Source organism: Dromaius novaehollandiae, chromosome Z (genome assembly GCF_036370855.1).
Source record: "Dromaius novaehollandiae isolate bDroNov1 chromosome Z, bDroNov1.hap1, whole genome shotgun sequence".
Taxonomy (NCBI): Eukaryota; Metazoa; Chordata; class Aves; order Casuariiformes; family Dromaiidae; genus Dromaius; species Dromaius novaehollandiae.
The window spans coordinates 39,931,964-39,946,295 of record NC_088132.1 but is presented as its reverse complement, the minus strand read 5'-3'; the positions used below and the strand labels follow the sequence as shown (position 1 = coordinate 39,946,295).

Here is a 14,332-nt window from a genome sequence, read left to right as displayed (position 1 = left end):
AGCTCTTTAATTTTGAATAGGAGTACTGCAGTGCTGCTAAGAGATGCAGCTTAGAATTTGATTATGTGCTGGCATACAGCTGGATTCATCTTAAAAATACAATTTTCTATTTTCTAAAATAAAATGTGGACGAGTCAAATACTATGTTAGATTGTGTAACAAAACAAAAATTGTTAGTAAAATTAATTTTTAAAATAGCTGCTAATTGTTTTGTGGTATTGGAATGTGCAGGGCAACTTAGCAGATTTATGCAATTGTGAAGAACGGGTGAGTTGGAAAATGTTCAAATTTATTTTCCTGTTCTGGATCTTGTCTGTGCTTTCTTTTGGACTAGTTCATCACTTTTAGTGGTGAAATTAAGTTTTGCTAAGAATATGAAGAAACTTAGCAAAACCCTTTTTTTCCTAAGCATAAAACATAAAGTCTTTTTTATCACCACCCCCTACTGTACATGTAGCCTCTCTGGTTTTCAGTATCCCTAAAAAATTTATGAGAATGAACACAGTAAGTGGGACTTAGGACAGATTAAGTTTTCTGTGTTGCTGAGGTAATCTCAGCATGGCACTGGGAAGCTAGATTACGGATGAAACATTACCATAATAGTTACTGATCATATTTGTCATATTTATTGTGCTTAAAATTGAGACAAATAATATGATTGTTTGGTCTCTGTACTTCCAGGAAAAAAAAAGTTGCATAAAAACTTGCAGTTAAATATGCTTTACTTTTTAAATACAGATAGAAACAGATGTGGGACACCCAGGAGGAAAGGCAAGAATAATTCATAAAGAGTCTGACATCATTACTGCTTTTGCAGTCAATAAAGTGAGTATAAAGGAGGTATTGTAACTTAATTGTGTGGTGCTTCCATCTGTTAAACAAGTGGTGATCCCACTGTGAATAGGTGTATCCTTTGTCAGCTGCCCTGATACAGCTTGAGTTATTAGTGCTTCTTTCTCTAAAGCAGTTCGTAATCATCCTGTTAAAGAAACCCAGTTCTATTACAGACTGTTGTCTTTTTTTAATTATTGTGCAATAGGCAGGAGGGAGAGGGAGCCTCTCTACTTTTTTCTTTAAGCTTGTATGTAGTAGTGTTTTTCCCTCTTCCTTCTCTATCCTATGCAACAAGAAAATAGTGATTGTCTTCTCTTGTCTAACCATTTAAGCCTTAAGTAGTGGATGAGAGGAGTGGAGGTTGCAAGAGGTGTAGTATAGTATGCTGGGTAGTAATTTCTTGGTTCTCTTGGACAAGTAAGGAGAAACTAGAGCTGCTTGGGAGAGAAGGTTTAAAATACAAATTGTGTATGTTGCTATCCCAGACAGAAACAAACTTTTAAAAAGGAAACATCAAGTTTATCTCATTTGAATATATAGATTAGGCATAAATGTTTGTATTTGCAAACTGATTAACCATATGTTTTTGTGAACAATTCTACCAAAACCAGGGCAAGTCCAAAAAGCATGCTTTTGAGTATTCTTTTTGTAACAGTTCTTTTTTGTGTTACTTTTTCAGGCAAATCGGAACTGCATTGCCATTGCATCAAGTCATGACATTCAAGAATTAGATGTTTCTGCGATTTTAGCTACCCAAATCTATACCTGGGTTGATGATGACATGGAAGTAGAAAATAAAGGGTATACTTTCTATGCTTCCAGTATTGCAGTTTGACTGTGCATAAATTTACGATGTAAGAAAGCACAATATTTAATGTTGTTGCTTGGAATATAACTTGTAATGTTGTTTCATTTATAGGGCTGATGATTTCTTAGTTATACATGCTCGTGAGGATCTGGTAAATGTTCAGGGAACTACTCCTTATACTCATAGTAATCCTGGCACACCTATCAATATGCCTTGGCTGGGTAGTACGCAAACTGGCCGGGGCGCATCTGTGGTAAGTAACTTGTCAAAGACTAGTCTTCTCTATCTGTATCTCTACTTTCTCTTCACTGTTGCTGCTTATGTTTTACATATAGCATGTGAATAGAAGCAGCTTGTGTGTATAATCAAGACAAGAGCTGGAATTTTTTTATGATCTGATTAATGGGCTAAAATACTGCACAGAATTGAAGCTGCACCAGCTAAAGAAGCAGAGTTTTTAGTCAAGCTATTTGTTTTCTCTACTTAAGATAGGTCATTAAAAAACAGAATTAAAAAATCAAGGTTCAGGTAGGAGATTGCAGTTTAAATTGTTCTTTAATGAGCTGAAGCCAAATGCTGTACCTGAACAGCATAAATTGAGGATATAGGAGGATTGGGTAGAAATGTTTGTGTAAAATATTGAAGTAGCTTTTAGTTAAAGCAGAATCTCAAGTTTCATTCTGAGTTCCAGACTATTCCAGTCTTTTTTTAAAAGTAAATATCAACTTCTACTCTAGTACAAAGTGCTATTTTATTGCACTGTATATTAGTATGATCCTGTGTTGCAGAAATGATAGTGAATGAACTCCTAAAGTAAATTTCATTGGCTGGACAAAGAAGGCTTCAAGTGAAGTGAATTAAACTCTGGGCAAATGGGGATTCTTGGAGTCATGAGAAAAATAAACTGATATTGCAGAAATAGTACCAGCTACAAATATCCTGTGTAGTTGGAACTCCATGTCCTACTGATGTAGGACAGTGGGGTTTTTTATCCCCAAGATTACTGACAGCTCTATCTTGTTTCTTTTGAAGTGCTGTACAGTGTCCCTGTAACTTTACTTAATGGCATTATTAAATATCTCACTTCTGAGGCATAGGTTCTAGAGGAGATGATCAATTTCACTGTTTTGCCTTTCCGAAATAAACTAGTGAAGGACACCCGGTAAAGCATGACTGTCTGCAAGACCAGATTGACCCTTCTGGTAGCAGTGGTGACACCTGTACAACGGTAGCTCTTATTTTTAGAAATAGACACCGAGTCTGGAGTAAAGTTTGGACCTCAGCAAAAAGCTATTTGCACAGATTTAATTCAGATTGGATGATAGTTCTAATCTGGCCATTGACATACCTTAGTTTCTATGTGAGGTAGGTGCTCTGCTCTCTAATAATGCAGGTCTGTAGATTAGTCGGCTGGGAGATGCTTGCTTGGAGCCACTTTTAACTGGACTGGAATGATCACGCAAAGCACCTGTACTCACCTTATGCTGAGTACATCTGCACCTTGTCTTAAATGTTGGACCTAATTTTTGGTTGGCATTGCGTTAGACTGACAGGGAAGTAGAGAAACAGCTGCAGCATGTACTACCTGTTGCTTGGGGAGGGGAGGTGAAGCTATTTAATGGAGATCAAGGTAAAAGGAGGAGGATGCAGGGAATGTTGAGAGAAGCAGGAGTTTGTGGCAGGGCTCAAATCTGGAGGAAAACCAGCTCCACTGAAAACGTTTTGTTGTTGCTATTTATTATTTTGTTCCTTCCTATACTGCTTGTGATCCTTGTTCCCATCTTCCATAATTTGCAGCCCACTGAATAATAAATACATAGCCTGCTGTTTGGTACTACTACTGGCTTTTCGGTCTTGTCTTTGCTTTGCTTTACCCCATCAACAGGACAAAGTATTTTGAAAATAATGGACTCTTCTATGACTCTAAGGCAGCTAACTTCATTTCATTAGCTCTGAGTTTGTTGTTACTCTTCACTATTTCTTTTTATTCAGTTCATACAAAGTAAGTGGGGAAGCTCACCACTACATTCTTCAGAGCAGTGTGTTCATATGGTTATCACATGAGATGCTTCTAAGAGAACACAAGTAAATAGCATATACTGTCAGCTTTGTTAAAGCTTAAGTAACATTCAACCACTTGCCTTCCAAGTCAATACAATTGACAGCAATATTTACTACAGTTTAATAACTGTTGGTCAAATTTTAAGCTCTTTTTTTCAGTCTTAAGTATGTTAGGCCCACAGCAACCAACTCCCCAACAAAGCAACCAGTGTTCTAGCCATCTGCTAAAGTTAATGGGAAGCTGAGGGCTAGGCAGTATTAAGTGTCCATTACATTATTTGCATTTGATAATGATATTTGGCTTCTGAATCAGAGAGATTGCACCAAGGACTTGTGTTAGCATAGTCCTTGAAAGACATATCTCCATAAGCTTTTATTTTTCCTTTTTCCAAAACATCATCCACTACAGCTTAAGAGAAGATGATGCATTTTTTCTGTTGAATGAAGCAAGAAGGTTTTCACTGACTTCTGGATAGAAGCTATTAGCTATAAAGCTTAAAGCTTTTTTTTATTTTGGTGAAGAAATATAACAAGCGTGAATAACTTCTGAGTTTTTCTGCCACTTAGACATAGAGACAAATTTACATGTTAGAGATGGAAGTATTGCAACTGTTTACTGACTGGTATGCACAGTATTGGTTGAAGTATATTGTTCTCTATTGTTGTGTCCTAATGTCCTCAAATGTATATGTTGTTTTTATTCTCCAATATTTTAACAACACCTTCAGAGTTTTTCCTTGTCATTTAAAGTTTTTACAGATGTAGGGTAAAAAACACATCTTTGAAGTTCCTTTTTTCATATATTGTTTGATCTTCAGTAAAGTGTTTTGAAATAGTTTTAGTTATCTAAGAGGCATAAGGCTTTCCCTTCAACAAATAATAAATCTGAGAGCTGGAAGCTCTAAATCTACTTCCAAAATCTAATCAGGAGGATTGCAATTACTCTAACAATCCAGAAAGCAGTGTATTTTAGCAGGAGAATAATTTATTAGCACTTCAGTTATTCATCTTCATTTTCATTTGCAAGCTGGAAATGTTAGAGAACATTGCTTTTTCAATTCTTTAGATCAGATATAGCAGTATGGAGCAAGCAACAGTTTGTAGTTAGTGCTTCATGTCAATTGGCATGCTAATGTGATTGGAGGCCAAGGGAGAATAGCATTCTTAAAATATATAAGTGGCTGTGTAGTGTTTTTTGGTCAAGCAGTGGCCGAATACTGTACGGAATTATAGCAGTTGAGGAAAACAGTTCAGTGTCAACTTGCTAGTGGTGATTAGTAGGTGATAAGCTATGTTGAAAGTGAATGCTGTGGCAACACCTTTTTTGGAAATGTTTGTTAAAAATGTAACACGTGGCCCAAATGTAAACTCATGCCCTCTTCTCTCATGAAAGTTAGGGTAAATTATTCATGCATGAGCAAGCTGAATCCAACAACTCTCTGAGGAAAGACAGTCCTCAAGACAATCAGAAGCTTCTGGGGGAGAGCTGATAGAAATGAATGAAGACTTAGCTTTGAAATACATTAGTAGAAAGAAACCAAGGGAAGAGGCATTCAAGTTAAACAGATGCATTCCCCTGATGAAAATTCACCACATTGTCCTTCCCACTGGGGTAATATTATGGGCTGGACTTTTCGCTTAATTTGATGGGATTTGTTATCTTAATTGTTTGATGTCTTCAGTTCTCTTTGTTTATTGAGCTCTTCCTAGTTAGGAATTGATCAGTTAAATCTACATGGAAAAAATAGCATTTTTGGTAATGTATCTTGCTCAAAGGAAAGTTTGGAATATAAGACCAAAAGTGCTGTTGAGAATCTGTTGGATCTGTATTTTTGCAATTAATAAATGCTCTTGAAAAATCTTTGGTTTACCCATTGCTAGCTCTATTGCTTGTTCTGGATGGCCACAAATAATCACAGTTATTTTTCAGTCAGTGACAATAAACTAACTAGTCTTGAAAATTAATGTAGTCCCTCCTATTTTTTTTAATTTCTGTTAAAGTTTGTTTACCTCTTTCTTTACATGCTTCTGCTTCTTCCTCTCTCTTGCTTATCTTACAATATTCAGGAATATTCCAATAAGTTTAATGGAATCAGAAAGGAATTGGCAAGAAAAGAGGTAAGACTGCAGTCTAAGGAGTGTTTATATTTGGCTCCATAGATCTCTGAAGCGAAAAGTTAATATTTACCTGTGTGTAAAAGCTGCATAAGTATTAACATCTACACTAGTCTTGGGAGAAACTAACTTCTGTCTGAATTTCTAAAAGCAGTACTTGCTTTCAGTAGGAATTTCTCAAGGAAACAATTGTCTATCGCTAATTATTTTAGTTCAGTAGGTATTTTATTCAGTAGTATTGTTTAACTATTTTTTTATTATTTTGCATGTTGAACAGATGCTCAAGAAAGCTATTAATAATGTCAGAAGAATGGCTTCTCATCCAACATTACCATATTGTAAGTTCACTTTAAAACAAAATTATCTAAAGATGATATACTTGCTTATTAAGTTTCAGTGGTATCCAGTACTCCTACGGTATGGAAGGTACTATGCAGCTGTTATAGCACTAGTTATTTTGAGGATTTTGTGTGTTGCTGTGACACTTCTTTAAATTTTGGAAGGAACCTTCCTGTTCCACTACTAGGACACTTGTGAAAAGTTATTAAATTATCTTCTGTTACAGATCTGACAGGTGCTCAAGATGGTAGTGTAAGAATGTTTGAATGGGGTCATGCACAACAAATCACATGTTTTCGCTCTGGTGGCAATTCAAGAGTAACTCGAATGAGATTCAATTATCAAGGAAATAAGGTAACTGACAGAACATTTCTCTACTTATCCTCTTTTTTTATTTGAACAGAAAAAACAATCGTAGATTAGCAGAAACATCTGGTTCTTCAAATCCAAGTCGTTTCTCCGACTGTAGAAGATAATTTCTGTGTTCTCAGACATGTAGACAGCATAATTCTCAAGGCCCTGCTTTTCTGCTGGATGTTAAAAATGTTAAAATAGATCTATAGTATATCTATATAGTGTTTATATATATACATATATATAAAAAAATCCTAGGTCATCCTTCATATATACTGTTGGTGTTCAGGTTCTCTGTGTATGTGTGTGTGTGTGTGTGTATATATATATATATATATATATATGTGTGTGTATGTGCTATTTGAAGAATGAACTAGAATTTCTTGGAGCAAATATTTTTGGAATCTTTATGCATTATTGAGGTCTCTGTAGACATAAATGCATATGGACATAGCTACCATTTTAAGTATTTCTATACCATAACAATTGTATAAACACTTTTTGCAGCTCTTGTGTAAACTGCTGTTTTGGTAGTTAACTACACCACAACATAAGGAAAAGACTAAAAATTTCTGAAGCCTTACAAATTATCGGAAGGCATGCCACTCTGTTTCCAAAGTGACGGTGTACACTAGAGATCTCCTTATGTGTTAGTACAGTATCAGTGTATGTACCAGATTAGATTTGACAAGTTGCCTTGAGAACAACAGTTGTAAAGATTCCTGGGACAAAGGAATTTCTTTTTAGTGAACTGTATGATGATAATATAGTTACTCTTAAGGTATGAAGTAAATGAAGCATATATTTTTAAGTATGCAATATAATACATACATACATGTTTACAACTTGTATTTCTTATTTCAGTTTGGAATTGTTGATGCTGATGGATATATCAGTTTATATCAAACAAATTGGAAGTGTTGCCCACTTACTGGAACCTCACCGAAACCGTATTTGGTGAGCTGAAACCTAAACTGTGGTGGTCTCTTTTTCCTGCCCCCTTTAGAATAGTTAGGAGTGAGCCAGGACTGTGCTAAAGCTTGTGTTGATTGAATTTTAGTAATATTTTGTTATGTGATCTATTTGACAGATAAGTTCTCAAATCCTAATCATATTTCTTAATTTGGAGATGCAGTGTTACATCTGAAATAATGTAAATGTTCTTTGATATGATTTCAATAAAACAGGAATGGAAAGTCTATTTGAGTGAAAAATAAAGAGTATCAGAAGATAGATACATACCATTATGCGCTGTATTCTTTAAAATGTTCTTGAAGCATCTGACCTTCTTGAGGAGGCGTAAGCTTTCATGTTAACACAAAATCTGCTTTTTCTTTATTTAATAAGTAATTTCTAAACTGCAATTTTTCAGACCTGGCAGTGTCATAACAAAACAGCCAATGACTTTGTTTTCATCAGTTCATCATCTTTGATAGCCACGGCAGGATTGTCTACAGACAACAGGTAAGAATTTGTTAATTGCTGCTGTGACAAAGAGAAAATGAAGTGAGGCTATTTTAAAGATTCTCCTTAGGGAGTTTGAGAGTGTACTTCTGATCTCTTTCTTCCTCAGGGAGGGGAGGAGGGAGGGGTTTGCATCTAAAGTCCACAAAGCTACTAAAGATGATTCTATAAGGAAGCACAAATCCTCCATTCATGCTCGACATAAACTTCTCTTAAGTTTTTTTGTGTTTTTTTTTTAAACAGACTTAAGGGGTTGTCAATAGCTTTTCAACTGATGTTTAACTTTTTAAGTCAGTTTTGATGAAGAAATAGCAAAAGCAATGCTAGCATGCAGGTAAATTCTGCCACAAAGGACTGCATCTTAACATGAATCCCTTATGAGAATAACCAATAGTAGAATGACTGTGTAACAGGCATGTTCTTGCAGTGCGTGTGTAACTGATTTTGTCATGTCCAGGGACTGGACTTGGTTTCTTATTTGGGATTTAAGTAATGGAAGGCTTCTTATTAGGAAAGGTTAGAAATTCTTTAAAATAGACATGTAAGCAAAGGAAGTAGAAGAGAGTAATTTGGAGTCAACTGAAAGGTATTGACTTTTAAAAGTCTGTTTTCAGTGCTTTTGTGTATGGAATAGCTTTTTAAAATATTCAGATGAATTATTTCAAGTGTTCAAAATACTACTTAGAACACTTCTCACTTAATTAAAACATTATTTTTTCTATAGAAATATTTGTCTTTGGGATACTTTGGTTTCACCTACAAATAGCTTGGTGCATGGTAAGTGATCATATTAAATACATGTGTGTCTGTCTTTATGGAAATGTTATTGTGGGAAGTAACTTGAATATTAGTAGCAAAACATCTTGCAGTGTCCTGTGGGTGCCTCATCAGGAATCTATATTAAAAATAGATTCTTGATAAGTAGTATGTATAAATGATCAGTTTCATGGACGTGAGCATCTTCCTTTGCATACCTAGTATCTTTGCATCACAAGCACAACCCCTGAAAGCTACAGGTCTTTAATTTCTGTTCTTTTTTTTTAAAGGTTTTGAGCAACTCCTGCTTATAGCGACTAGAGTATTGAGAAGACGATAGCTATACAACTATAAAAACTACAGTTTTTAACTACAGTTACTGTATTTGCATGACTATACATATACACCCTTCAATTCCATGTTCCTAAGGCAGTGTCTGTACTGATAAATCAGAGAGGGTCCACTCAATTTATCATTGAAGTATTAGACCAAATAATAGTATTGTAAAGATATGCATCTGGACATGTCCAGATGCATTAGCTGTTTCTATATAATATGTAAAGAATATGAGCAGATATGCTTTTTATGAACTGTTATAAACTTCATTGTCTTTGTGAAAATCCAACCACCAGGGAAGCTGTGATTATGGAAACTGATCTCTGGATTTATAGTTGTAAATAAACACACCAAGTTTCCTAGAAAATGGTCATTGACTTTTTTCCATGAACAAGTTTAGCAAGCACACGTGCAAATCAAGATCTCATAGACTGATATTTACAGATGAACTTTTAAAGATACTGTTATGTTTGTGAAACATACAGTGCGTGTTTGATTTCAAATGTCCAGTTTTACCTCATTTTTATTTTAGGTACTATGCCAAATGGTGGATTTTTTGATGCTTTTAGCGTATGTGTGCATGTGTAGATACCTACCTACAGTATTTTAAAAAATGCTTTAGAAGAATTAGTCTGCTGTCATAACTATGTACCTATTTGATTAGACTACTTTGAAAGATGAAATAACTAGATATAACTGGGTTTCATTATTTTTCTTACTAACATTTCATTGTAATGAGAAAAGTAAATTCCAATGTCTAAAGCTCAGAATAAGGCTGGGCAGAGAGGAGCTGCGAAGCCTTCTTAATTAAATTATGGTGAAAGCTTAGGCATATGTGAGACACACGTGGGATTTCCAAACCTACATTCAGAGAACAGTTTGAACCACAAATACAGTATGTTACATGCCAAGTGTTAGGGTTCATAGCATCTAGTCTTGCACATACTGGGCTTTGTTCTGATAACTGTGATCTTCATTCAGTTTCTTTAGTTATGGTAACTAATGCAGTCTCACTAGGAAGAGTGCATATTATCCAAACAAATGTGAAAAGCAGCAAATTTAAAATAACCAGTGGAAACTGTTGTCATAGGATATTAGGACAAGTAATTTAGGAGGACTGAAGAATGGTTTTGATGTTTTGTATGGAAAACTATGCTTTAAAATAACAAGTATTAGAGATGTGAGAAGAATCCATCTCTGAGAGTCTGTTTCCAGAGCGATAGGAAGATTGTTAATTTTTTTTTTTTCCATGCAGAGTGCAGTTGCTCAGTTTGGGAATACTACAACTTCAGGATGTTTGATGTGAAGCTAGGCTTAAATATATATGGGATTGATTGTGTCCAGTTCCACTGCAGTTTCAAAATCACTGTTACTGTCTTAAACCATTAGAGGTTGATGGAAAATTAAAGTTAGTACAGTGTGTTTATTTAAATTCATTCACTTTGGCTTTCAGCTTTTATTTGTCATGATAGTGGAGCAACTGTGCTGGCATATGCTCCAAAACATCAGCTGCTAATATCTGGAGGCAGAAAAGGCTTTACTTGTATCATTGATCTTCGCCAGAAACAGCAGCAACAATTACTCCAGAGTCATGATTCTCCAGTCAAAGCAATTGCTGTTGATCCTACAGAAGAGTATTTTGTCACAGGATCTGCTGAAGGCAACATAAAGGTTTTTTTTTTTTTTTTTTTTTTTTTTTTTTTTTTAAATGAGAGGGAGGGAGAAGAGAGCTGACGATAATGTATAAATTGAAATTCATTTTAAAAAATTTGTGAAAACCTTAAATAGGTGTGGAATGGTCAGATATGTCCTACATCCTGCATTGGTCCTCAACTCTGACCCTCGCATTTACTAATTTAATTATGAAATTTTAGTCTTATTTTGCAGTAGTCCTTGCAGTTAGAAATATTTCTTATTATAGATTATGAATATTAGTCATTATAGATTGCTATATATCTTTTTTTACAATTAGTGTCAAAGACAAATGCAATATGTAGTCCAGTCCAATTTTTCCATGACTGATTACTAGTGAGCTTTAAGATCATCACAATTATCCTTATATTGAGATTGATGATGTTTTGATGCTTTTTCAGGTATGGAGTCTGTCTACCTTTAATCTCCTTCACACTTTCATCAATGAGCATGCTCGACAGTCCCTCTTCAGAAACATTGGGACAGGGGTCATGCAAATTGAGGCAGGACCAGCAAATCACATATTCTCCTGTGGTGCCGATGGAACAGTAAAGATGAGAATCTTGCCTGATAGATTCAGTCCTTTAAATGAAGTGTTAAAAAATGATGTGAAGTTTATGATCTAATATTTTTCTCAATATGGTGTGTAAAATTCCCCCACTATCACCCCCAAAATACTTTTCCTGTAATAGCCAACAAAGCAAATAGACCATGATAACTCATGCCACAAAGATACTGCTTTTTTTGTTGTTTTCATATTTATTACCTGGAGCTTTTAGTCCCTAATGCACTGATGCCTTAAAGATTAACGAGGTCCTTCAGATTTTGATTGTTACCTAAAATAAGCTTTACATGACATTGAATTATAGATTTATAATATTCTTAAGGTGTTGCTGAAGTGGTTTACTCTTCCTGTTTTGGTAGTTACACTCCCTTCTGGAGTGTACCATCTGGGCCTGGCCTCTGCTTATATTTACCTAGTCTTTCTCTAAAACCAGGTCCAGATGGAAACCTTAAATAATGTTATTCTTTCACTGTGGCAACCACTCTCTCCTCTTAACTTGTTTAGTCAGCCACAGATAAAAATGTATAGCTATGTTTAGAAAAGAAGCAAAGCCTATTTCAGTAGATACACCTACTGTATCAGAAACTGGCCAAGCAAATGTTCATATAATGAGCCACTGTCTCTCTCCATTCCTGGAATCCAGGCTGTTTACCTCTGCAATTCACCTGAACTCTTTCCTCTGATCTAGGGTATATGAAACTGAAGGATATTCTGTAACTTGTCTTCTGTTCTATAGCTTGAATCACTGCCATCAGGATGGCAGATTTACCTTTTAAAAAGTAGTATATTTTTAACCCTGAACACTCCCTTTACAAAAATATGTAAATATTAATGGATATCTTCCTATTAAAATTGTCAAGATTGTGTGAAGCTTTAGTCTTGATCAAGAAATACAGGAAGATGTTGCTTTAGAATATGGCATTAGAATTTCTTTAAAGAATATTTATTTACATGTCTGTAGAGAAAAAGAACTAATTTATTTTTACATTTTTTCTGGTAAGACTTTATTTAGCCCAAAGATACTCAATTGATTTCCAGCACTTATGTTCCTGTTTGTCTACTTTGCCTAAGTACTTTAAAAAAGGGGAAAAAAAAAAGAAAAAAAGAAAAAGAGCAAAGTACTTTAATACTGTTGCTCTTTGTACTGTATATTTACTTCTGGTATAAAATGAAAGAAAAATATATTGAAGAGGATAGATTTTTTTTTGCCAAAATATTAAACTGTGTAACTTAAATATTTGACCAAAATATTAATGCACAAAGCCTTTAATTTTTTTAATCAGCTAAAAACTGTTTCTGTAAGTATTTTGAGTTGCTTTTCCCGACCTATTTCAAAACTTGAGAAAGCTTGATAAACATTTAATTTGTAAATTAGATGCAAGGCTGGGTTACTTGAATGCAAATGGTGTACTTTTTTGCTAAAAGATATTTTGTGAAATATAACATCAAGATATTAAATGTTAAAAGTCAGATTCGGGGTTGCGGGGATAAATAAAGCATAGTAGAAATGAAGGGCTTGTAAAATGAACTTTGTAACATTCTCAGGATGCTTTTATCTTAGGAATATAAAATTGTTTAAAAAGATTTTGTAAATTGTATTAAGGTCCTTTTAAATGTGTGTTTCGCAAGTCACAGTGCAAACACTAAGAAGGTTTTTATGCACGTTACCTGAACTTTCAAATTGTGCAATAAACAGAATGTGAATATTTTGCCATGAAGAAATATGTGGCAGCATTTTCAAACTGATACAGCTGTTCAGTGGTTCAACTCTAATTGTTCTTCCAGAACATTTATTAATAATTGAAATCAAAATTGGTATTAAAACAGTTTAAGTACAGTGATGGACCAGAAAAGTGACTATAAAAGTAGTACCACCTTACAGAACAGACTTGCCCAATGCATACCTTGTATCTGCTCAGTGACTTTCTTCCTCTTTATTCCTGTTAAAGAAGCAGAACTATGGCATTAGGAGTAACACTAACAGAATCCCCTGAGACCCTGACTTTGTAGATGCTTATGTACATGCATTAGTTTTATGAATCCATTCAATTAATAGAAGTTACATTCAGAAAATGAAAAAGTACAAAATCATGAGAACATTGTATAATGATGTCCGTGATGTTTTGTCCTTAAATATATATATTTTGTTAATGTTAATATTTCAAGCTCAGCTTATTGTACTGGCAATTACAAAAAGCTGTTTTTCATCTGTAAACTGAGCAGATTTTGTGGGATTTGCCAAGACATAGAATGTTGCCAATTTTCTGAGTAGAACTGCACTTTGAATATCCATTCCTTCCTTTACCTGGCGAACTCATGCTTATACCAGAAAAGTAATGACTGGAGGCAGGCATTTTCAATAATGTTTGTAGTTACCATAAGCTACTCTCAAAACTAAATTATGTAAAATCACAATGTATTTGCCACATCATAATCTTTCAAATAAATCCTGCAGAGACTCAACCTCCTAGAATTCCATGTTGCTGCTACTTCATTTATAAACCAGATGTTTGTCTGTATAATGTTCAGTGATGTTTAACAACTGTGTTAAGTCATTTTATTGGTAGCTTTCTTACAATGATAGAATCTAAGATGAGTCAACTTCTGCTGCATCTAAAACTTTTTAAAGGGACTCTCTTAACTTGAAATCTAGTAACTGGGGAAAAGCTGAATTCCAAGCTGTTCCAGCTGTTGTCCTCAACACCTTCTACTGATTTTTGCCTGTTGCTGTTTGTCACAAAAAATTAACACTGGCTACCCAAGGTTATATGCATGAAGTGGGCATATGTACAAATTTAACTTCAAAATTATGTTTACCATTGTTTAATCACTAATAACTCCATGTCCAGAAAAAATAACTAACTTTGCAGTTGATAATGGCCCTTTTAAATATCACAGATTAGAATTTGCAACTTCTGTTAGTCTATGGGGCAATACATAATACAATTAGATTTACATTCTTCTGTTGCTAATTGATTCGGTTACCTCGACCAGCTTTGTGATCCAAG

The 14,332-nt window shown here is 34.6% G+C and overlaps 1 protein-coding gene across 8 annotated transcripts in view; it reads left to right on the top strand.

Annotated features, from left to right (window-relative positions):
* The window catches only part of LOC112992400 (dmX-like protein 1), an 84,003-nt gene extending 70,206 nt beyond the window's left edge, over positions 1-13,797 (top strand). For 6 of the 8 annotated variants that reach the window (XM_064501762.1, XM_064501764.1, XM_064501761.1 and 3 more), the window contains 10 exons: positions 739-825; positions 1,514-1,635; positions 1,754-1,895; positions 6,096-6,156; positions 6,384-6,511; positions 7,376-7,468; positions 7,884-7,975; positions 8,700-8,752; positions 10,521-10,738; positions 11,161-13,797. In XM_064501762.1, the coding sequence (XP_064357832.1) occupies positions 739-825; positions 1,514-1,635; positions 1,754-1,895; positions 6,096-6,156; positions 6,384-6,511; positions 7,376-7,468; positions 7,884-7,975; positions 8,700-8,752; positions 10,521-10,738; positions 11,161-11,385 (1,221 nt within the window). In that variant the 3' untranslated portion in view covers positions 11,386-13,797. The other 2 variants (XM_064501765.1, XM_064501766.1) reach the window with 2 other exon arrangements.
* Positions 13,798-14,332: the final 535 nt, after the last annotated feature.